The sequence below is a fragment of the Cynocephalus volans genome, chromosome 2 (assembly GCF_027409185.1).
Source record: "Cynocephalus volans isolate mCynVol1 chromosome 2, mCynVol1.pri, whole genome shotgun sequence".
Taxonomy (NCBI): domain Eukaryota; kingdom Metazoa; phylum Chordata; class Mammalia; order Dermoptera; family Cynocephalidae; genus Cynocephalus; species Cynocephalus volans.
Window position 1 is genome coordinate 187,980,534 of NC_084461.1, and position 24,928 is coordinate 188,005,461.

The 24,928-nt window shown below is 38.7% G+C and overlaps 1 protein-coding gene across 2 annotated transcripts in view; it reads left to right on the forward strand.

Annotated features, from left to right (window-relative positions):
• Positions 1-5,875: 5,875 nt before the first annotated feature.
• ATP2A2 (ATPase sarcoplasmic/endoplasmic reticulum Ca2+ transporting 2) overlaps positions 5,876-24,928 on the forward strand; it is a 59,486-nt gene continuing 40,433 nt past the window's right edge. Inside the window, exons 1-5 of one of the 2 annotated variants that reach the window (XM_063087421.1) lie at positions 5,876-6,595; positions 7,294-7,311; positions 7,407-7,489; positions 14,355-14,459; positions 17,934-18,072. In XM_063087421.1, the coding sequence (XP_062943491.1) occupies positions 6,478-6,595; positions 7,294-7,311; positions 7,407-7,489; positions 14,355-14,459; positions 17,934-18,072 (463 nt within the window). In that variant the 5' untranslated portion in view covers positions 5,876-6,477. The remainder of the gene's footprint in view (positions 6,596-7,293; positions 7,312-7,406; positions 7,490-14,354; positions 14,460-17,933; positions 18,073-24,928) is intronic. The other variant, XM_063087422.1, reaches the window with a different exon arrangement.

The window sequence follows — 24,928 nt, forward strand, 5'->3', positions numbered from 1 at the left end:
CTAGATGCTGGGGATGCAAAGTAAATAATGGAGCACTGAAGGTCCTCAGTGCAAATCATCATCACACATTCATTCAATAACTGTATTGTGTGCCTTCTAAGTGCATATGATCCCTGTTCTCCTGGAGTTTATAATCTGGTGGAAGAAGACAGAAAATAAACAAGTGACTTAGGGTGATAAGTGCTATGGAAGAAAGAGTATAGTTCATATGTGCATTTCTCTATTTGCTATTTCTTTTTCTCTGCTCTGAATATTCAAATGGCTCTATATCATTCATGGCTCACTCAAAGGAGGTGGTCCCCCTTTTGTCACTCTCACAGATGAGTCCACGACTCAGTCAAGTGGAGATGTCAGGCTGGCAGCTCGGTATATGAGTCTGGACATACCAATGTATATGTCATCAGTATTTAAGTGGGGTTTACAGCAGTGGGCCTAAGGCAAGATTGTAAATAGGGTAGAATGCCAAGGCCTAAGCCCTGGTACACTCCACATTTAAAGTTAAATAGTAGAGGGGGAGGCACGTGAAAAGAAGATTGAAAAGGATCATCCAGAGGAATAGAAGGAAAACCTGAATAACTATACTAGAGTAGCATACAAAGTGCTGTGTGAAACACAGTAGCAGCAACTAATTTCTGGGGTAGCGAGAATGGAAGCGATGGAGAAGGCCACCATCAGGGAAGGCTTCCACAATGAGGCGGAATTCAAGCCTTCCCCTTGAAGGACGATAAAGATTCACCAGACAGATCCAAGCAGAAGAAAGAGCCTGAGCAGAGGTACAGAGGAACAGATCGTGCGTTAGGAGCTTAGAATGGAGGGGAGGTTGCAGTGACTATATGGCAGATGAAACCAGAAACTGCAATGAAAGATCTAGGGCATCTCCAAACAAGGTTTCCAGGGTTCTGTACTAGTTGCTTCTGCTTCCTCCAAACCAGTGAGATCTTTCACTTTCCTTGTGAATGAACATCTTTTGTTGGGTTGACCCAACATTTGCAGACCCTTCTGATAACAGCACCAGGATTTTCCTTTGGGGCATTGTTTGTCAGCATGTGGGTCTGAACTAGCAGCATCAACATCACTTGAGAACTTGCTAGAAATGCCAAATTCTTGGGCCCAACCTAGACCGACTGAATGAGAATGCTGGAGGTTGGGCCCAGCAATCTGTGTTTTCACAAATCCTCCAAGTGATGCTGAGGCATGCCAAAGTTTGCAAATCATTGCTACAATGCACTACTTCTTCCCATTCTCAGTCCATGCAATTCGGATGGGACTAACCACAGTCTCTGCTTCCAGGGGTGGGCAATGATCCAGAGAAAATCTTAGGTCTTTCTTTCCTTCAAAATTGCTAAACAGGTGAATTGTAAACTGGAGATGCTAGGGTTCATGGCTGCCATCACCTGGAGACTGTTTGAGAGTGAAAAAGCAAAGGAAAGCGACAGAGCCAAAAAATGGAGAGATTCTCAGTGACTTCGTTTGGCACCTGGGATTATGCTGTTCTGAATTTGGAGACTATTCCCAATAAGTCCCTTCTTTATAAGCATAAGCTAGTGAGTTGGGTTTTTGACATTCAGCCATCAAAAGAAAGCTTATTAATGTGGGGGGTGGGGAAGGCAAATTCTGGAAAAGACATTCTGTTAAGTTTGGCAAATTCTCAGATGTTATAGTTTGTGGCCACATAGAAAAAGATGTGGTCGCTAGGTGCTAGTGTATGCTCTAGTAACACAAGCTGTGCCAAATTGAACATATTTTCATGAAAAGATCACTAGAATGAGGATTTGGAGACTGTTGCAGACAATGTGTCCAGATCTTAGTCCACTCATTAAGTTGTTATGGACAAAGGAGAGAAATGTGAGCTAGATAATAGTGCAGTAGACTAACATCTGCATAATCATCTTTCGTGACTTTACATGACAAAGAACTTGAATAGTGCAGGCAATTCTACCCATCTGTTCCACTCAACAAGCATGTGTCCCAGAATAAGAAAGACACAACAAAAACGTCAGATATGACTCAGTGGGACAGTGGTATGGCCTCAGTTCCCATTGGCCTCCGAGTGTAAATATCTTACTGTGCCAATTCTGATTCTAGTACATAAACAGGTATTTTTCATATAACCTTCCTGACACTTGAGTCCAGCTGACTACATCAGGTGCTCAAACAAAGGAAGAATGATCTGTTGCAACACTGTATAATAAAGTGTTATGAGAGATGAGGCAGGGAGTACCTTCTAAGATTTTCACTTTACTGACTTTGGAACCTGTAGTCAAGTTGACTAACAGTTGAGTAATGAAATCTAGTTGATTGGTTATTTTCAATCTGGAATGAATGTCTAGAAGTTCCATTGGATAGAAACATAGTAGTTATGCTTTTTAAATTTGTGTGTAACCCAAAGCTGGGATGTATAACTAAGACATTGTTTGAAGATAAAAGACTCCAGAAAACCAGTCAGACAATAAGGACAAGCCAAAATGAGCATGAGAACATTCAACGATAAGCAGAGTTTAGTGCCTGGGTTAAAAAAAGATCAACAGTGCAAGTACACCATGAGAAGATTTAACGTGACTGAAGTTTATATACTGTATAAAGGACTCCGCTTTGAGTTGATTGTTGATGCAAACCAACAATGTGCAGGGGAAAGGATCCCACAAAGGTGGGCAGTGAAAACTCCACTGCATGCCCATGCCCAGACTTTTTGTTCAGTGTCGGATGCCTCCAGAACTAGATGACAGAGATGCTGAGGGATTGCAGACTCATGCTAGAGGAAAATAGCTTTTTAACTGGGAAAAGAGACTTTTAGCATAATAGCTATATTGAAATACTCAAAGGGATCTCACACGGAAGAGGGATTAAACCTGTCCAGAGTGGTTCCAGAGGGCTAAACAAGAACCAATGTACAGCAGAAGTTAGCTAATGAGAGGTGGATTCAGCCCAGAATGAGACTGCTTTAATGATTAAAGCTGTCCAAATATGGAATAGACTGCCTTTTGCAATCTCCATCACTTTACAGGAGGGCTGTAGAGGGTTGGGAACCTGTCTGGGGCCTCTTTTGCAAATCACTCTTCTGGTCTCTTCTGTCTGACTAGCTTTTTTAAACCAGTCTGCCTTTTACCAGCTAATGTCCTCCTTTATTAATGCCTTTGAAGTTCTTTGATCAAATCATTCATGCTTCTGAATCAGTTTCTCTTCTTTTTCTCACCCTGTCCTCAGTTTATTGAATATACCTGTAATCCTTGCTGAAAAATAGAGTATTTCTAAAACCTATTCCTACTTTTTTTAAAACCTGTTAACAAGAAGCAAGTATAATGCAATGCATAAAATAAATTGAGCCCAAGTTTATCTCTACATAAGATAAACTAGATACTTTTGGGAGGCTGGGCTTATGATAAATTTTGGCAACCTATAAACAGGTTTCAGAGACACTAACAAGTTGGGGAACCAAGGACATAATTTATATGATAATGTACAAGGGACCGGTTATGGGCTAAAAATCACACAGTTTCGGTTTAAGAGAATATTCCAGCCTCCAGTAAATAGAAAGTTTGCAAAGAACAGTCTAGGAGGGCAGTGGCAATAGTCACAGTACCAGTGTGAACTTACACCTCACTAATTTCTGAGAAACCTCTAATGCTATCTGGCTTTGTTTTTGTCTGTCTGTTTTAAACCTCACTAGCCTTCACAGCCATTCTCATGTGGCAAATAGTTCAGAGGCCCTTGAGTTTATTTCACAAATTGGAAATCAATGAACTTGAGTTCAGCAAAAATTTGCTGAGGCCCTCCTACGGGTGAGGTCGTTTGCAAGTCACTGAAGGGTTAAGGATGATGGGATTTTTTCATTCATTCAAACAGCAGACATTCAATAAATAACGAGCATATACCAGGGACTGGTTTTTGTACTGAGGATGGATAAGATAGACAAACCCTTGTTCTCACAAACCTTATATCTTAGTGTTCCATGAAATACTAGGAGACAGGCAGTAAACAGCTACACAAAAATACAGTATCAGAGATTAGTGCTGTGAAGAAAATAAAACTGAATAATGTTATAGAAGGTGAACTGGGGATAGCAGCCACTTTAGATAGTCAGCAAAGACTCTAAGGAGGGGACATGTAAGCTGAGACCTGAATGATAAGATCGAAGGAGGCATGTGAAGATTGCGGGGAAGAGCAAAGGCTGAGGTCAGGAACCCCTCCAGATGTTCATACTTGCACCTGAAGTGCTTATAACCCCAAGCAGAGGCTGGGCCACAGGATAGGGATCCAAAGTCAAATGCCTAAGATAATTTTCAAGCTGAGAAAGGTAACAATCCTCCTTTTGCCTGCAGTACTTCTATTGGTGCTGAAAGAGATGAGGTAAGGCAGAAGAATTGGTAAGAAATGGTGCAGAGCTGGTTTCAGAGGGAAAAGTACCACCAGACCTCCATTACCACACCCCCACCATGCACTCACCTGCCCCTCCTGATACTGTAACCTAACCAGTTTCCACCCTGCTTCTCTTACTGCATTGCTATACACACTAGAATTTGTTTGTTGGTTGGTTGTGTAGGGTTTGTTGGTCCTTTTCCAAGTATCAATCAAAATTGCATGCCAGCCTCCACTCCTTGGAAATAATTAAATAAAATGACGTGCCTGATTTCAGCTAGGTAATGCACTGTGATTTGCATCTGTTGAAGGAATTTATCTTAAGTCCTGAGGCTGAGGCTTGGGACACTAAGGTGATTTTTTGCTCTGCTTTTGCTCATGTGTTGGTGCACTATTGACAAACACATAAATGGACTAAAGGCTTCATTCTGCAATCTGCTCCCTTAAGAAAGCTGCTCTTCTTTGTGAAGTGAATATGTTCATGTCTTGTTCATGAATTCAATGCAACAGGGTCCCTTTCCCTGTTAAGTAGTATAACCTCTTTATATGGGCAAAATTCCCTTTATCTTGCTGTGACCTAGGTTTTGTACAGACCTCATGAGCAAATTATCTGTGGTTTAAGAATACGTTTTGGATTAAAGTCCCTTTTTCTCTTATTGGGGGAAATGAGTCTATAAAACAGCCTTCATCTTAATGCCGGAGTCAAGCATCTTTTAGCAGTCCAGATGCTATTTAGCAGCTACTGTAGCATAGCCTGTGACTTCTACGTGGGCATGTATCAAAGGCTCTGTGGGATATTAAAAACGAAATAAAACTTCCTCCTCCTCCCCCCGAGAGTGGGATTCCCTCCGTCAGGGAACAGAACCCGCTGGGGAAGGGTCGGTGTTGGCGTGCGATGGAGCTCTCGGCTCGTGGTATGGGATGTGGTGTTCCTGAGGCGACAGATGAGGGATTCTGGCTGTGTGGGAAGGGAACTGCGGAATTCCTCCCTTGGTTCCTGAGTGGGGCTCTGAGGAGACAGATTAGGATGCAGAGCGCGGCCCAAGCGACCGAGGACTAGGAGGCGAGCCAAGGACACCCATCCCGAGCGCTCTTCGGGGATGCCCAGCGTGGACTGAGTTCCCAGGTTCCCTGGTCTCTTATGCCCAGCCACCGACCCCGGCCCCAGGGTCCTCGAAGGGCAGGCAGTCCTCCCTCGGGACAGCTAGTGCAGAGAGCCCACCGCAAGCCCTCCAACCCTCATCTGCTGGTGGATGCGGCGGGAGAGCCTCACGAGCCGAGCAGGGTCCGGGGATCCCCCTCCGCAGGTCCCCCGACCGCAGCGCGCACTGCGCGGGCGCGGTACAGCGCGCGCGGCCTCGATCCGGGTTCCTGAGGGCGGTGCGCGGGAGGGGGCGGGGCCTGCACGGCGGCGTGGGCGCCGGGCGCGCGGGAGGGAGGCAGGGAGGGAGCCGGGGGGAGGAGGCGGGGCCGTGTCGCCCGCGTCGCGCTGGGAGCTCTCGGCCAATGAACGGCGTCCACATGCCGCGGCGGCAGCGAGAGGGGAGGCAGCGGCCGATAAATGCTATTAGAGCAGCCGCCGCGGAGACGTCCCCGACGCCACCTCCTTCTCTGCCGCGGTTTTCCCCGCGGCTGTCGGGGGTGCGGAGCTGAGGTACCTGGGCGAGCACGCCGCGCACCACCCCGCCGGCTCGCCCCCCTCGCTCCGTTCGCCTTCAGGGTTTGGCCGGACGCCCCCTCCTCCGGCCCGGGTGGGGCGGCGAATTACCTCAGCAGGGCGGGGAGGGGGTTCGGGGACCGCGGCCTGCCCTCCTGGCGGGGGGTTGAGGGCGGAGGAGGCCCTCCCTTCTGAAGAGGGGAGGGAGGGTCGGGAGCCCCCCACCCACCCAGCTGAGCCTGGGGCGGGCGCCGGCAAGAGCCGGGCAGCGAAAGGGGCGGTTGTCTGGGGGAGGGGGCACGGGGTGATTCAGCGCCCGGCGAGGCGGAAGCGGCAGGAGGAGGAGGGGGAGAGGCCAGTGCGCCCCTGGGCGCCCGGGGTGCCACGAGCCCGCGGCCCGAGTGCGAGGCGAAGGCGAGGAGGCCTCGGGGACGGGAGGCGAGGCGGGCTGGGCCCCCGCAGCCATGGAGAACGCGCACACAAAGACGGTGGAGGAGGTGCTGGGCCACTTCGGCGTCAACGAGAGCACGGGGCTGAGCCTGGAGCAGGTCAAGAAGCTCAAGGAGAGATGGGGCTCCAACGGTAGGTGCCCGGCGCCGGGGCTGTAGGGGCCCCGCACGGCGCGGGCCCAAGAGCCAGGGAAGATGGCTGACCGGGCTCCACCTCGTGGGTCTCGGCTCCGCGCCCGCCGACAGCTGCGGGAGGCGGGTCGGGCCCGCGCGCTGGCCACGCGGGAGTGGGGCTGCAGGCGGCGGGCGCCGGTCGCGGGCTGCGTCTCCCCTCGACCTCCTCGGGTCTCGAGCCCTTGACCTTCCCGGCGCGCAGCTAGCCCGGCGGCTCCTCTCCAACAGCAGCCGGTCCCCGTGGAGGGAGGGACGAGTCTCCTGCAGCTGGGTTGAGCCCTGTGAGACATTTTCTTGTCCCCAGCCGATTTACGAGGCGTCTTGGTAGTTAAGAGAGCCTCTAACCGTTCTTATACTACCCAAAGTTACACATCTGGCAGGAGTGATGATTCCTTGCTTCATGAGCCCTGAATAATTTTGTTTTGGACTAGACCTAACGCCATTGATTGCAAGTATTGCACATTTTCTTGGGATGTCTTTCTAGTATGCTTTCAGTATAAAAATATGATTGCTTATATAGCTGGGTCTGCCTTTCAAAGATATTGATGCTTGTAATTTTAGCAGATTTTTTTTAGAATTCTATAATGTGTGTGTGTGTGTTTTTTTTTTTAAATCCCGTTCTTGACACGTTGCCTGGATAATTTCTACATTCTGCAGAGTTACCGGCTGAAGAAGGTAAGTAATCTTAACATGCTTTTTTTTTTCTTTAACACCCCCCTTCGTGTACTGATTTTAATGACAGTTACAACAAATATGTTCGTTTTTAACAGGAAAAACCTTGCTGGAACTTGTGATTGAACAGTTTGAAGACTTACTAGTTAGGATTTTATTGCTGGCAGCATGTATATCTTTTGTGAGTATAAAAAGTTTTATTTTCTTTCCCCCCCAAATGCTGAAAATATTCTGTAGATAAAACAAAAAACAAATGATGTCCATGGAGTGAAGACATATTTGGAGACATAAGCTGTGCTTCAATCTTAAAAATAAACAAAATCTAGGTATTTTAAAATTATAAACAAAACACTTGAAGCCATTTGTGTTCAGAAAGTAAATAGATGCTTGACATTTGCAGTGCAGTGAGAATTTGTTTCCAAATGAGACAGGGTTTTATAAGTTCTTGTGGTTTATTAGCTTTAAGTATCAAAAGTTATTCATTGGGAGGCCTTTTCTATCTTGGGTTCTTCCACTGTTACCATGTTGTAAGATCATACTAAGATGATGTTGGGCTCTTTGTAGTCTGTAAATAGAACTTACAAAAGGAATATTCCAGTTGCTTTCCCTTCCTGGTAATGGCAAGGTGACAGTTGTTCCTGACAGTGACAAGAACGATGACGGCAGTGATGGCACCGCTGTTGACCAAATTTGGTCACTGACCTTTAGGGTGGTATATTTATCTAAATTGGACCCCTGTCTTGAGTGATTCCTAGGTTAAGAGATCAAGGTTTAGTACAGTTGGTTCTAGATCTTAAAAAAAAAAACAGCTTAATTTTTTTTTTTCCTCGTTCTGTATGTGCTTACCCGCTTGAATCCTCTGGTTGCTAAGAAACAAGTGAAATGCAGAGAACTAGAGCTGAAAAGTGATAAAGGTGGCAAGGATGTTTGTAGGTTGTTAACATTTTTTTCTTTTCAATATTAATTTTCTTATTGTGTCTTTTTTTGGATAATAAACTTCTTGGTAGTTTTCCTAAAAATGGTCATGAATAGGACACAGATGTTCCTAATCCTAACAGCATGAGATCCCTTTTCTTAAATTACAGTATTTTATTCTTACAAAAAATCATGATGGGAAGTGAAATTCACCCAATGCAGTACTTCTTTCAGGTTTCACAAAATTGACACAGCTTGAAAGTTTCAATTTTGTGCATTTGTATGTATGCATGTCCCAGGGATCTACCTCAGTCTGTGACTACTGTATCATAGAGGGCTATTTTGAGAACTAAATAAACAAAGCAGTGGGCATTTATTTGGTACAAGTGAGGGAAAGATTCATAGATTTCATATCCATCTTTTAAGTAGATAGGGAGAGCAAGAGATGAACTCTTGGAGTAATTCTATACGTAAGTTCTGCCATGAGACTTTAATATATCATGTCATGTTAGCCAAGTGGTGTGTAGCCATTAATAATTAAGTCCCCAAGAATGTTTTCTGTGGTTTTCATTGAATAAAGTTTAGACTGTCATAGCAAACCATTCAGCATACTGAGTCAGTCACTCCATTCCTCTTATGTCTTTCCTTGATTGATTAAATTTTTTTAAAAAGCCCCCAGTTAATGGCTGCTGTTTTACCAGTTGGGACAAATGAGTTGTCTGATTAACTGTAGTTTCACTATATTGCCATGGGGCAAAACAAGTGATATATTTGGGGGTAGTATAAGATTTATATTTAAACTAGCTACATAATTTACATAATTCTGAAACAGTCTCAGCTTTGGCAATTAAATACTGGGATCCAGTAATGTCAGTGGGAACCTCTTGGAAGTTAATCAGCTGTTGTATGCAAGCCAAAGGTAAAATAAATTTTTACTGAATTATTCTCTGTGTTATAACTTGAAGCAGTGTTGCAAACAATGCCACTGGTGTTACAATAAAAAAGCTTTTGGCTATTTGGGTTGTATCGGGTCTCTCTCAAGTAGCCAATTTGAGTGACTGTATTACCAATTTGAATGAATGATGTGTGTGGGGTTTTTTGTTTTTTTTTTTTTTTTTTACTTTGAAGTAATTGGGAGTTTATAGTCTCTAGGCATTTTCAAATGAGTTTTAAGATAAATGCTTTAATTTTGTTGTAATGTAGGATGTGGGCTGTTTAGAACATTATAGAACTGTATTTTAGAGTTGAAAGTTGAGTTCCTTTTTGGTAACTGCTGGAGTTACTGCTCAGGAAATGAACTATGTTACATTTTTATTTTATGAGTTGCTAAATAGCAAAAGAATAAATAGGAAGTATTTTTACTATAAAATTTACTTAATTTGCTCTGGTTTGATCAAGAAATTGTGGATATAAAACGTGTTTTGTTGATTTTCTTTATGTGGGTTAACACTACTGGTACATTGTACTTGACTTTTTCAGTCCTCATATCTTTATCTTTCAAAAGAAAGAGCACTGAATTTTGGGCTTTTTTGTTTTGTTGTGTTTTTTTTGTTTTTTTTGTGGTAGTCAGTTTATTCTTATTGGCTTACCAGGAAAAACATGGTAGAATATTCAAGTTCTTTTGGAGAAATGAAGGCAGTACATATAATACATATACATAACATATCATCAATTAGGTCCTGCTGAAGTTAGAAAGAATGTTAGTGATTTATTTTAGTGTTCTATGTAGTGAACTGTTAACCATAGTTAATATTTTGCTGTGGCGGAAAGTAGGAAACTCCATTAATGTTTTACACTTGTGACCCATAGGGATAAAGTTGAATTAATTTGTAATATTCACCACAATAGTTTTTTTTTTTAAAGGTCACCTGGATTGGAAGAAATGAGCTCTCCTCCTCTCATTGCATATGAATATTAGAAATGCCTTAATTTGATATTCAGGATCTTCTATCATTTCACTTTGTCTTTCCATCCTCTTGGTTACCAACTTTGCCCTAAACATACCATGTGGTTCTCAACTGGAATGCTTGTCCGACCTTTCCTCTCTTTGACTGCTGCATTAGGTCACAGACATTGACGATACAGCAGCAAACAAAATGGATAAAGTCCCTTACCTGGAGGATAGTGCTGTTGGGGAGGTGGGGTGGAAAAAAGCAAGGGGGTTCGGAATAAGGGACTGTGCGGGGGGAGTACAATTTTCAAATAGGGTGGTTGGGAAAGTCTTCTAAGAAAGTGATGTTTTAGAAAAGACCTGAAGGAGGTGAACATTTGGGCCATGCTGGTCTTGCTTCCATATGTTTAAATCATAAAATCCTCTCTGGTAAAAATTTGCATAGTTTTCTCTGCTGTCCATTCCCATCTACCCCCATTTCCCACCTCAGCTACTTAGATTGACCCTAAAATGCTAATAAAACGTTCTTGACTGGCACTTCTCAACTTTGCAGTTACATTTGAATAATTTGTATATATGTCTTTCTCTTCCTGCTGGACCCTCGGAAAGGATTCTTTACATTCCTTAGGGTTAGTGCTTTTGTTCAGGAGAGTTTTTTGTTGTTGTTTTTTTAAATTTTATTTTGTCGATATACAATGTGGTTGATTATTGTGGCCCATTACCGAAACCTCCCTCGTTCAGGAGAGTTTGTATGGGGAACATTTTCAAAATATATGGGATCTCTTTACTTTGGTTTTCTCAGAACGATATATTCAGGAAGTATTTGATATTGTATTAGGTAATGACTTAAAATTTTTTTCGTGTTTTATCTTTTAATTTCTTATTTTAGAAAAGGGGTAAAATGGGCAATTTACTGATTGGTTTAACTATATATTTAAAGCCTTAAAGTAAGGTTCAAAGGATGAATTTCTTGTGCATATTTATAGTGTACTTTTTTTTAAAAGAAGGTTGTGTTCTCAAGTCTGAAACCATTGAAGAATATTTTTACGTAAGCTTTGTATTTGAATCAGAAGAGAATTAGTTCTCATTCTTGCTTTTTTTTTTTTTTTTTTTTAAATGGCTGAAAGAATTTTTGTTCCCCACCCTGTAAAATTACCATAATACAGTTACTGGTGATACTTTGTATCATTTTTGTAAAGTGTTTAATTTTCATTTCTTTTTAAAAAAATTCTTGATATAGATGTCTTTGTTTATTGAACAAGTGTTTGAGTGCCTAAAGGCACAGTGCAGGTTTATCTCTGTTTTCTTTTTATGGTCTTCTTAAGAGCTTAACCCATTATCCCAACATATAGATAACTGAATCACACAGTATCAGTGACTGTCTCCCAGTATATTTCAGAACATGCCTTTGATTAAAATTTGCTTTATTCATTATACTTCCTGTCAGAAGTTAGAGGTTTTGTACAGAGATTAATTTTATGGTTAACAGTTGGAAGATACCTTATCCTACCCTGTTTAAGCAGTTTAAATTGTAGTTGAGTGTTAATAGTGTCATTAGCGAATGGTTACTTTGAATAGGACTGGCAAATTTGAAACATTGAACTTGATAATGTAAGCCCCAGGAGACTGGTACTGTGACTGTTATTAATGCAAAGCAAAGGGAAGAAGAAACATTGTTTATGCCTAAAATTACACTGCAGTAGCCTTTTCTTCCACTTTCCTTTGCTATTAGGTTAGTTACCTTTTTGTTCTCTTAATGTTTAAGTTTATATACCGCCATTTAGGGTCTTGTACCTTAAAGGTTGTATGAATTTTGTTTCATTTATTCATGCATTCATGCAATAAATATATATTGAGCATTAACTATGTATGTACCAGGGACTCTTCTAAGCCCCTTACGGATACAGCAGTGAACAAAAGGCAATAGAAACAGATAATCCTTTGTATTCAACCTATTCTCAAGATTTTCAAAACTTTTTCTCCCTCTCCTATATAAATATATTTTATGTAAATTCTGGTAAACCATTGTTATGGTTTTAAAGTAGGCATTTTTTAGTGGGCTGGCCGGTTAGCTCAGCTGTTTAGAGCATGATGTTGTAACATCAAGGTCAAGGATTTGGATCCCTGTACCAGCCTCCAAAAAACACAAAACAACAAAGGCATTTTTTAAAAGTATTCATGAAATTGGTGGTTGTCAATTTTAAATAGGTTTGGCCACCATCCTAAGAGATTTGCCCACTAATTTCACCTTGAATCCTCAAACAATATGAATGCCTGTGATTCCTACACATAAACATTGAAAGTCATAAGTAGAAGAAAAGGCTACTGTGTTGTGTGGATTACTATTCTTATATTATTGATGATTAACCACTTGGGAAAAGGAACTACACATTCCTTGAAAAGTAGAGGTTTGCTGTGAAAGTCCTGTCACTGCTTGCCTTTAGTCTTTTCCTTTGCTCCAGCTGTTAAGGGATGTTGCTTTAAGTTTGTTTCCCAGGCGTGGCTGCCAAGAGGGAAATTCATACCCGCTTTAACAAGGTGTGAAGCTTATCTTACAGTTGGTAATGCCGCACTGACCTTTTGGAAAGGTCCTAGTTGCTCTTCAAGTTGAGCGATTTTTTCTCCCCCAAGAGCTAATTAAGTTTCTCATTTCTGATTTGTTCTCCTTGGCAGATGTTTGAAAGGCTAATATCAGAGCAGCTGTGATCCTGCATCTATGAAAATTTATAACTTCCTAGAGAAGTTTTCATTCTGGCATTAGGCCTGGCCTTAACACTAAGAATGATGCTCTGTTGAAAGCTTGCAGCAACATTTATCATATTCATTCTGGTTTTCTGCCCGCCCTAGTTCACTAGCTGTCAGTGGTGATTGGCATCTATCAGGACCTGGTCCTGGTGCCTCCTGTTTTGTTTTCCTGTTCAAATTGATATTTCTTGTTAATTTATTATTACCCTCATTACTTGCAGAATTCATATTGGACCTTGCCTTAATCTTTTCAGGTCATTTGCTATTGGTCTAAGTACAAATGTAGTCAGGTGGTTTCATTATTCCCACAAATCATATCAAAAGGAGTGCTTTCATTGTTTATTAAATAGATCTTTTAAAGAAAAGAATTTACTGTGAAATATGCACATTTTAAGCAGTGCTAAAAAAAAAAAAAAAAACATAGCAAATCCCACTTTCCAGATTAAATCATTACATCTATTTAACACCCTTTCTGGGGATTGGCAAGTTCCACAAAAATTGGTGGTTAAATTTTTAACCATTTGGATTGTTTTTAACCATGTTGTTGGTGGTGGTAGTATTGTTAAGATATATTGCCTTGGGTTATTTTTACTACCTTCATGGTTGCCCGATTGTGAAGTACAGTGTGGCTCTTTAATTTTAACTTTTATTTATTTTATTTTATTTATTTATTTTTTTGTCTTTTTCGTGACCGGTACTCAGCCAAGCCAGTGAGCGCACCGGCTAGTCCTATATAGGATCCGAACCTGCGGCGGGAGCGTTGCTGCGCTCCCAGCGCCCCACTCTCCCGAGTGCGCCACAGGGTCGGCCCTAATTTTAACTTTTAAATCTTAACAAGATTATAGTTGTATAAGCTAAAAGTTTTAATTCTCTGCTCGTTTTTCTTGGGGCAGCATTCTGTGTCCACTTACAACATTTTTGGACTGTGTCATCTCTGAAGTCCTATGTTGCTATACTAGATGTCATATGGAGGATAACCTTAAAGATGCGTTCCTAATCTCAAAACAATCTTGCAGTAATTCTGAGATGACTTTGAATAATGCCACTGAAAATAATTGGGGAACTAATAGTTTATATACTCTAACATTTGAGTCAATGATCAAGTTGTTTTTATTATGGATTTATGCCACGTATGGGTATTATTTGAAATAAATATTAGCCAAATCAGCATGTGACTGTTGATGATCATGTTTTACTTTAATAAAATCAGGAATTTAAGTTTTATTTCTTCTGAATATATACATATAAAATGAATTGGATGTATTTTCCCAAATAAAGGAATTTTATTTGCATTCTGAAATGGAATTATTGTGTCAAAAAAACCCAACTAACTCTTAAGGGTATTGTTAAGCAATATAACTTCAATTCAAGAATTATGAACAGAACATGAACTGGTTGTTTATATCATTACATTTTGCTACCATTTGTTTCCAGAGAAGGTAAGAAAAGAGATTAAAACACACAACAATTCTAACACATGCCATTTCTCTTTTAGGTTTTGGCTTGGTTTGAAGAAGGTGAAGAAACAATTACAGCCTTTGTAGAACCTTTTGTAATTTTACTTATATTAGTAGCCAATGCAATTGTGGGTGTATGGCAGGTAAGCAAAAATTACTCCAGTGCTAAATTTTAGTAACTTACCTAAGTGATTTAAACTGCATTAATCTTTCTGTTATCTGTTTTTCCTGATATGTTCAGTAAAAATATATCCGTGGAAAGTCTACATGTTTTTTTTTTTCTTTTGTCATTAATTTATTTAATGGCAAAAGTTTAGCCCTCTCATGCATATATTGCTATTAAAATTGCTCATCCTTCAAGGTAGCAAGGAGTTAAGAAAATGGATGTTGCGTTTCCTAGTTGCCTCCTGTGATAAACTTCATAAATTCAATCATCTTTATTCTCCTTGGATTTTTTTGTGTGTGTGTGGATTTAGCTATAAAAATAGTTTAAACCCTTAATTGTTTTCCCTGCAGAGATTACTTCTTGCTGTTTTCCCTCAATTGCCCAGGCTTTTCTTACAGAATGGAAACTAATTTTACTATAGAAACATAATGCATCCTTCCCTCTCAATTTATATAATTGTTCTACTGCATATATCTAGTTGAGGACTTTAACTTTTTTAGGACCGTTGATCCGTTTGTTTGGTTTTTTTTAATAGATTTTAATAGACTCTGAAATTAATACTTTAAGTTCATTTTTAAGTATGGATTTTTTAGGTTTTTGATGGACATAGTTACTCCTTTGAGGACCGAAATAGTGTCTGTCGTTCTGAAAGCGAAAACATAAACATACTTAGTCCTATTGGTAAATGTGAATATCTTTATGTGGTATGCTCATATAGAAAGATGACGTACAATGAGTAAAACTTTATTTATTTTTTTTCTGGCTGTTATGGGGATCTGAGCCTTTGACCTTGGTGTTCCAAGGTGGTGCTCTAACCAACTGAGCCCAGAGGAAAATTTTAACTGTGCTATATTTCTCTTATTTCTTTCTTTAAAAAAAAGAAAAAAATATATATATATATATAAAATAGAAATGATCCTCTTGTGAATAATTTAGGCGAAAGAAACAAAATAATAAGCAGCATTAGATTGTCCTTATATTTTCAAGCTAATAATTTGTATTTTTTATTAAATGATATATGCCAGTTACCATGGTAGATGCTTCATTTATATTCCTGTTTATTTTCATCCTTACGATGATCTTGTAGGACAGATGATATTCCTATTTGACGCATGTGGCATAGAGGTTCAGAGTGATTAAGTGACTTATCAAAGGTCACACCAGGTAGTACAAAGAGTACCTGGGATTTGAACCCAGGTCAGAGTTGATCTGAATTCTTAAATAAAAATTTGTAACATTTTCACAAAACTTTTAGATTTGTCGTAGTTTTAAAACGGAATAACATTCTTAAATCTTAATCCCATTTCCATAGTATGTGGAATGGTATGAACAATACTGGAGGATTCTTGCCTTCTGTAAGTAAGGGAAATTATAAATATAGGGTCAAGTATTATTGGGGTAGTACATATCATTTCTGACCAATGTCATCAAGGAAGGCTTCTTAGAGGTGGTAACAAGCAGTTGGGAACTATACAGAAGTGGAGTTTTGTGGGTGGATGCTGAGGAGATTATTCCAGAAAGGGAGTGTGGCATATATAGAAAAGTACCAAGTGTGTTTGAAGAATGACATTTAGGCCAATTTGGGTTTGAGTAGGAGACATAACTGGAGGGGAGTATGGGGGCTGTAAACTTTTAGAACCAGAGGAAACCTTAGAAGTCCTGTAAGTTATCCTTTTGTTTTTAGTCAGTTAGGTATAGTTTCCCCAAGTTGACCTGTTTTTGGTGTAACATATTTAAATCTATAATTATTTGATTCCCTTTCCCACTCCCTACATTAAATATTTCTTTTGATAGTTTGAATTGAATGAGGGGTAGAGGAGGCTCTTTAAGTGATTTTAATTGTCATCTTTGGTCTCAAGGTCTGAGATAGTTTATCTTTTACATGTATGCTTCTAATTTAAATGCGTCTTTTGCTAGATTTAAAAAAATTTTTTTTAAATGTTTGTTTATTTATTTAATGGTCAAATCAGAATAATTAACTTGCTAGATTTTAGTAGGAGCAAAATATCTCGTTAACCCTGAGCAGTCTAGTTAAAGTCTACCTGACATGACCTTGAGGAGTGAGAAAAAGAAGTAAAACTCCATGATTTATCAGTTTAGTGGGAGAAAAGGGATAGAGGATGGATCCTATGGAAAAAGAGGATTGTTTCAAATTTGACTCTGATTGAATAGCAAGAATGCTCAGAATTTATTATTTCTCCAATATTGGTAGCAGTTGAATTTAATCCAAAGGATGTTTACGGTAGTGACATTAATTATGGTTAAATATTCAGTTATTTCTTTTAATTATAAGGTGATGCAGATAAACTCAATTCTTTAAGCTCAAATGATATGGGATTGAAATGAAGTTTGTTTTAGATTTCCTATATTTTTTCACGGATGCTTACATGAAAAGTGAGGCACACATGCTGTTACCTTTCAGTTACATGTCATTTAATTCTCTTTAGGCAGGTTTGATTCAATAGTTTTGTGTCATTTAATTCTCTTTAGGCAGGGCTTTTTTGGGTTTTTTTGTTTTTTTTCTTAAGATGACCGGTAAGAGCATCTTAACCCTTGACTTGGTGTTGTCAGCACCACTGTCTCCCAAGTGAGCTAACCAGCCATCCCTATATAGGGATTCAAACCCATGGCCTTGGTCTTATCAGCACCACACTCTCCCAAGTGAGCCATGGGCTGGCCCTCTTTAGGTAGGTTTGATTCTACATCTTTATTTTGAAATTGGGAAGAAAAACTGCATGATTAAGTCTTGATATGTTCATATATTATAAGTATACTGTGTGACTGCAGTTCTGTGATGAGATTCTATCTAGCCCTTTGTCTTTAACACTGGAGTGATAGTTCTTAGAATTGTGAGATATAACTTATGATTTCCTTAGTTCATCACTCATAGCATTTACTGCGTGCCAAAACGTGGTCTAAGCATTTTACGTACAACTTGTAATCCTCACAACCTTTAAGGTTAGGTATTATTAGTTTCGTCATTTCATAGGCAGTAAACCTGTGTTGTGTGACTTATCCACAGTCACATAGCTATTAAGTAGAAGAGCCTGGATTGAACCTAGGTAGCCTAGCTCCAGACCGTTATGCTGTACTACCTTTCATGTGAGACAGGATCAATTTAATGGTGTGGTGTGTGTGTGGCTGGAGGTGAAGGCTGTGTTTTACAGTGTGCTTAGAGACAGCAGATTCTGCAACTGCTTTTCCTCATTGTAGTTTTATCCCCTTACTCTTCTTGGGGTGCTTGTCTTTTTGCTTTAATACAAAATCATAGGTGCCCTTTAAAATGTTTATTACTTGAAGACGTGAATTGTTTACAAATGTCGTTAGTGTGTGCTGCTTTTTTTGTTTATTTTTTTAAATTAGAAATCTAAAATTATATTCCTTTGTGTAGAAATACTTGCAGTGGCAGGCAGGTGTTTACTACTCTTATCTTCTGTTTTCTTTTGTATAGGAAAGAAATGCTGAAAATGCAATTGAAGCCCTTAAGGAGTATGAGCCTGAAATGGGCAAAGTGTATCGACAGGACAGAAAGAGTGTACAACGTATTAAAGCTAAAGACATAGTTCCTGGTGATATTGTAGAAATTGCTGGTGAGTTGAGTTTGTCATTTTTCTTTTATTCTAGATTGTATTTCTGAATATGGTCCTTTTCTTAAGGCTCATAATTATATTTAAAATAATTATCTTAGGACTGGCCCCGTGGCTCACTCGGGAGAGTGCAGTGCTGGTAGCGCCAAGGCTGTGGGTTTGGAACCTATATAGGGATGGCCAGTGAGTGAGCGTGGTACAGATGGCACCGTGCCGAGGGTTGCGATCCCCTTACTGGTCCAAAAAAAAAAAAATTATCTTAATATATATCATATTAACACATATAGTGCCATCCAAACAAATCCTGTGTTCCATAAAATTATTTCAAAGTGTTTCGGTACCTCCCATCATATATATATATATATACATATATATATATATATATATATATTTTTTTTTTTTTTAATTGTGACATAGTTGATAATACATATCTGTGGGGTACAGAGTTGAATATCAATACCTGTGTGCAATATATGGTGCTCAAATCAGGGTAAATAGTATGTATATTCAACACTATACAATGTAATTGTTACCAATTCCTCTCTTACCTTCCCCCTACCCACCCCCAACCCCCCTGCCACTTTCTCACCTCTGGTAACCTCAGTTTTGTTCTCTCCTCCTCCATATTGTTAAGGTTTTTGGTTTTAAACAAGGTGTTTTGAATTCTTGCACTTAGTAGTTTAGATGCATTGTAGAACACTAGTGCTAGAGAGGTGAAACTTAAAGTTGGTGTGATAATTAGTTGTAATGAGCAATTTGTTAGAATACTGGCTAATGACTACATGGCTTTTTGTGTTTTGGTTCTTGGCACAAATGTTAAGTCATGCTTGTAACTATTGAATTAAGTTGATTGTTAAGGGTAATTTCATGATTCTAAAGGCTATGTTTAGAAATACTTTTACACGGCAGTTAGGTCAGTTGGTTAGAGTGTGGTGCTGGTGTACTGGCCAGCCAGGGGTCTCAGCCTGGACTCTAGGGATCAGCTTCAAAGAGTTCGTGAATCTGCTGCAAGTCCAGAACGCTCCACAGATCTCCAGGGGGTTAGTATACTCACCGCTGTAGATTAGTGCTGTATTATCAGGCAGCCCAGAATCAGAATTCAGGTTTTCATGTCTTTTCACACCCTTCTGAGCTCAGAATACTTTTTACTTTCTTTTTGTGATTGTCTCATAATAATGCTTTTACACTGACTTAGGGAAGTTGTGCTTTGTCTTTCTTTTCATTAAAATGTGTACAATAATTCAAAGAGCTGCATTTTGTAGCCTATGCTCTATGGCTTTGGCCTCTGAATCAGAGTTAAAGGAAATGGTCTTGTCATAGGTGTTCTGTCCATAAATTCTGTTGTAGTTCTTCCAGGAAAAAAAGGATAGTGTTGCATATACACCAATAAGTTGATCATTTGTATGTGTGTGTAAATCACTTAAAAGATTATTTAAGAAGTGTGTTAACAAAAATACAACTCAGAATGAAATGTTTTGGCTACTGGATTTCTAAAAACTTTTTATTTTGACATAATTTCAAACTTCAAACTTAAAAGAACAGTAAGAATTTCCATATAGCCTTCACCCAGACTCTCCAAACATTAACATTTTATCACATATACGTTATCTTTCTTTTTCAGTCTATATTTATATACACACATTTTTGTCTGAACTATTTGAGGGTAAGTTGTAGATATGAATTCCCTTTACTCTTAAATACTTTAGTGTTTATTTTATGAAATCAAGGATATTCTTTTGTATAATCCCAGTATAATTATCAAAACCAGGAAATTGAAAATAATATTATCTAATCTATAAGCCTTATTCAGAGTTTACCAATTGTGACATCTTTTATAGCAGAAAAATTGAGTTTTGAGGAATGCTGGTGCTGATGCAGAAAATAGGTCAGAATATGGAGAAGGCTAGAGATGGGGAGGCTATTTTAATAGTGTAGGCAAGAAATAATGAGGGCAGTAGCATCAAGAATAATGAAGGAAAGATTTTAAAAGTTTATGAATAGTGGTTCCTGAGTAGAGAAGTGCTCATTAGAGTCATCTGGGGGCACTCTTAAAGATTTTAGCAGGTCTCAACCCAAAATATTAACTTCGAATCTTCTTTGGGTAAAATGAGCCTCTGACTTAGATGCAAAACCGGTTTTGATAACTGAATGGATGTGGGGGTGGATAGGAGTAGGATACAGAATCAAAGATACTGACAGGATTTCTAGTTTGGGTGACTGAGTATAATGACACTGGTAAGTGAAGAAGGAAACATCAGAGGAAGATAGTTTATCACAAGTAGGTATGTAGTAGGTGGGGTTGCAGATAACACCACATAAGTATGTGTATGAGATTCTGGTTGACTTTGTTTACCATGTCTCTAGCTTCATCTGGTAAATGCTCTCTTTAACCTCTCAAATTAAGAATATTTTAGATTGTGGTCCTGGTAACACCAAGGTCCAGGGTTCAATCCCTGTACTGGCTGGCTGACCAAAAATTTTTGTAAAAAAAGAATATTTTAAGCATTTTTTTGCTAGTTGGGCTATTTCAGTGTGTTAAATTTACTTGAAGACTTAGAGAAATTATTCTAAAGCTTTGTATCAGTAGATGGCATTGAGAAATAGCTTCAGGAAACTATAACCTTGTTACCTCAAGGCATCATCCTTTTTGAATAAATAAACTAAGTCCTGCTTCTCTTTCTGTTTCCCTCTGAATCCTAGTTCTTGCCAGTCTTTTTTATCTCAGTAAATCACTTTAACCACCTCGTTATCTGAGAGAAATTTGGGAGTAATCTTGATTCTTCCCTCATCCTCTGATTTGTCTGTAAGGCTGTTGATTTTGTTTCCACAACATACTCAAGTTTGTGAACTTCTCGTTTCCTTTAAGTTTTATAGAGTTTATCAATTTGACCAATGCACAAATCTCACAGTGGCGAAGATTTGATTATAACCCTGATCTACCTGGCCTTTCTTGCGCACTGTGAAATTCCATTCCATGTATTGAAGTCTAGTTTTTTATGTTGCATTTGGTAGTTTAGGAAGGACAAATAATGGTTGATCCACAGTGTGTGTGACCTAAGATTTTCAGTTTTCTGGAGTCTCTCCCTTTCCTATTTTATGTATTTATATTGTGGTAAAAAATACATATAACATAAAATTTACCATTTTCGCAACAATAATCAACCACAATGTATATCGACAAAATAAAATTTAAAAAAAAAGAAGTACATTGGCAGAAGCACTGGTTGATGTCATACAAGGTACACTACTGTATTAAAATAAGATATTAAGTGAATAAAAAAAAATTTACTATTTTCACTGTTTTTAAGTGTACTGTTCTGTGGTATTAAGTCCATTCACATTGTTGTGCAACCATCACCACTATCCATCTCTAGAACTTTCTCATCTTCCTCAATTGGAACGGTGTACTCATTAAACACTAACTTTCCATTCTCCTTTTCCTTGGCCTCTGGCAACCACACCCTTTTTTTAATATTCAAAAAACAAGGAGTTTAATATTCAAAAAAAGATGAGTTTAAATTCCTCATCTTGTGTGACTATACTACTAAACAATTCACACATTTAAATCCATTTCCCTTTCACATATTTCTGAATCTTTCATGGGAGGTGCTAACAGAACTTCATGGTCACTTATTACTTTTTTCCTCTAGCCATTTCCCCACCAGTACACTAATTGCTAAGCCTGGCTGGTTAGCTCAGTTGGATAGAGCATGGCCTTATAACACCAAGGTCAAGGTTTCGGTTCCCTGTGCAGGCCAGCTGCCAAAAAAAAAAAAGAATGAGAATCTCAGACTAATTGCTAAAAGCATATTTAGTGCTTTGACATTGGGATCTTGTATACTACCCTTCTTGAATTTTGACCATTCTAACTGAGGGATTCGAAACAGGTGATAATGTAATTTTAGATAGATAAATACTCCTGTCATACTACTAGGCAGTGAGCACCTTAAGGGCAGAGCTGTGTCACACTGACTATTGTAACCTTTCTAAGCGTAAGTTCCCCATGAGTAATGAATGAAACTTGAAATCAGAAGTATGGAGTAGGTTCAGCTAATGTTAAACATGCTTATGCAACTTGCTATGCAGAACATAAAATTGAACTCTATATGCATGTCTTAAATAATAGTAAACTTAAAATGTATGTCAGGTACTGTGATAGCCTTGCAAATGTTTAGTTTTTAGGCATCAGCCACTCTAGATACATAGTAGTATTCACATAATACAACGAACTGAGTCTTTATGGTTTATTACCTCTGCCTTCAACTACAGTTAATTTTCTAACAGAATATACAGTGTACTTCATAAACAAATCATATTTCAATTTGTTGGAGGTTCAGGTCACAATTTTTTAAAGCAGCTTTATTGAGATATAATTCACATGCCATAAAAGTTACCTTTTTAAAGTGTACAATTAAGTTTTAGTATAGTCATAGTTGTGCAGTCATCACTAGTTAATTAAGAACATTTTCATCCCCCAAAAAGAAACTCCAAACCCATTAGCAGTTGTTCTCCCTGTCCTCCCCCTAGTCCCTGGCAACCATAATTTAATTTTTTTTTTATGGATTTACCTGTTCTGGACATTGCATATAGATGAAATCATACAATAATATTGTCATTTGTGACTGGCTTCATTCACTTAACATAATGTTTTCAGGATTCATCAATGTTGTATCATGTATATTTCATTCATGTATACAGCATGTACTGTTTTTCATTCCTTTTTATGGCTGAATAATACTCCGTCGTACAGATGTACCGCATTTTGTTTATCTGTTCATTAGTTCACTGACATTTGGGTTGTTTCCAATTTGGGGCTATTATGAATACTACAATTGTCAAGATGTGTGTACAAGTTTTTGTGTCAACATATATTTTCACTGTCTTAGGTATGTATCTAACCATGGAATTAGGGAGGAATAGGGCAACTCTTTGTTTAACATTTTAATGAACTGCCAAACTGTTTTTTCCAAAGTGGTTGTATTGTTTTACATTTCCACGAGCAGCATATACAGGTTCCAATTTCTCCATATCCTCACCAGTACTTGTTATTGTATGCCTTTTTTATTTTAGCCATGAAGTGATATCTCATTGTGGTTTTGATTTGCATTTCCCTAGTTCCCTAATGATATTGGGCATCTTTTTATGTGCTTATTTTCCATTAGTATGTTTTCTTTGGAGAAGTGTTTATTTAAATCCTTTTCCCATTTTAATTGGGTTATTTGTCTTTTTAACGTTGAGCTGTAAGAGTTCTTTACATATCCTATCAAATGTGATTTGAAAATTTTTTTTTCATTCTATAGATTTTCTTTTCACTTTTCAGGATCCCTTGACCTTGGTGTTATGACACCATGCTCTAACCAAAGAGCTAAGTGGCCAGCCTCTTTTCACTTTCTTGATAGTGTGCTTTGTAGCATATACATTTTTAATTTGATAAAGTTCACTTGTCTAGTTTTTTTCTTTTGTTGCTTGTGCTTTTGGTGTCATATCTAAGAAACTGTTCTCTAGTTCAAGGTCATGAGGACTTTGTATATGGTGTGAGGCAAGGGTCCAACTTCATTCTTTTGCATGTGGATATTCAGTTTTCTCAGCACCATTTGCTGAAAAGACTTCATTAAATTGTCCTGGTACCCTTGTCAAAAATCAGTTGACTACAATGTAAGGATTTATTTCTAGACTTTCAGTTCTATTTCATTTATCTCTGTGTCTGTCCTTACATCAGTACTACTGTCTTAGCGGCAGCTTTGTATGCAGTTATGAAATTGGGATGCTTGAGTCCAGCTTTCTTGTTTTTCAAGATCATCTTTGATATTCTGAGTCCCTTGCATTTCCATATAAATTTTATGATTAGCATGTCAATTTCAGCCTGCTGGGATTTTGGGTAAGAATTGTGTGGAATCTATAGATCAGTTTGGGGAATATGGCTGTCATAACAATATTAAGTCTTTGGATTTATGAACATAGGATGTCTTTCCATTTTTCATTTCTTTCAACATGTTGTAGTTTCCTGTGTACAAGTCTATACTTCTTTTGTTAACTTAATTCCTGAATATTTTATTGTTTTGGGGGGGAGCTGTTTGTGATTGGAATTCTTTTTAATTTCTTTTTTTTTTAGGCGTCCCTTAACATGCATTTCCAAATAGAAATATTTTTACTTCTTTCCAGTCTGTATGCCTTTGATTTCTTGCCTAATTGCCTCGGCTAGAATCTGCAGTACAATATTGAATAGAAGTGGCAAGAGCAAATATCCTTGTCTGGTTCCTGATACTAGAGGGAAAGCTGAGACTTTTAAGACTATACATGGTGAGGATTTTAAACTCCAGCTTTTTTTTTTTTGCCAGCCAGTACAAGGATCGCACTACACTCTAACCAGCTGAGCTAACCAGCCACTTTAAACTCCCACTTTTGTTAGAATTAGTAATCTAATTGACTCTGCACTTTGGCGTGTAGCCCCAAAATTTAGCTCTGTGAAAACTGTAGAAGTGAACTTCAGTTCTTAATTTTTTCTTGATCAGAATCTTTTCTTGTCAGTCGAAGTCTTACTGTCTACATAGCCTGGAGGGATAAATGGTATGACTTGTGCTTTTAGACATGCTAACTTATGTGCTTTTATTTAAATTTTGAAATTGGGTGTCTTTTTGATGTATTGGAAAACTGGAGAATATTGTAAACTGTTTTGAAGATTGAAAACAAGTACTGACTTGTTTTTTTCATACTTGCAGAAAGGAACAGACCTTTTTGTAGTCATTGTTTGAATGTAAGGGTCAGGAGATGACCCTCTTAAAAGTTCTTTTTGTCAGCTTTTGGAAGCTATGTGGTAGGATGGTTCTGCTGAACTTTGTGACTAGATTGGACTAGATGG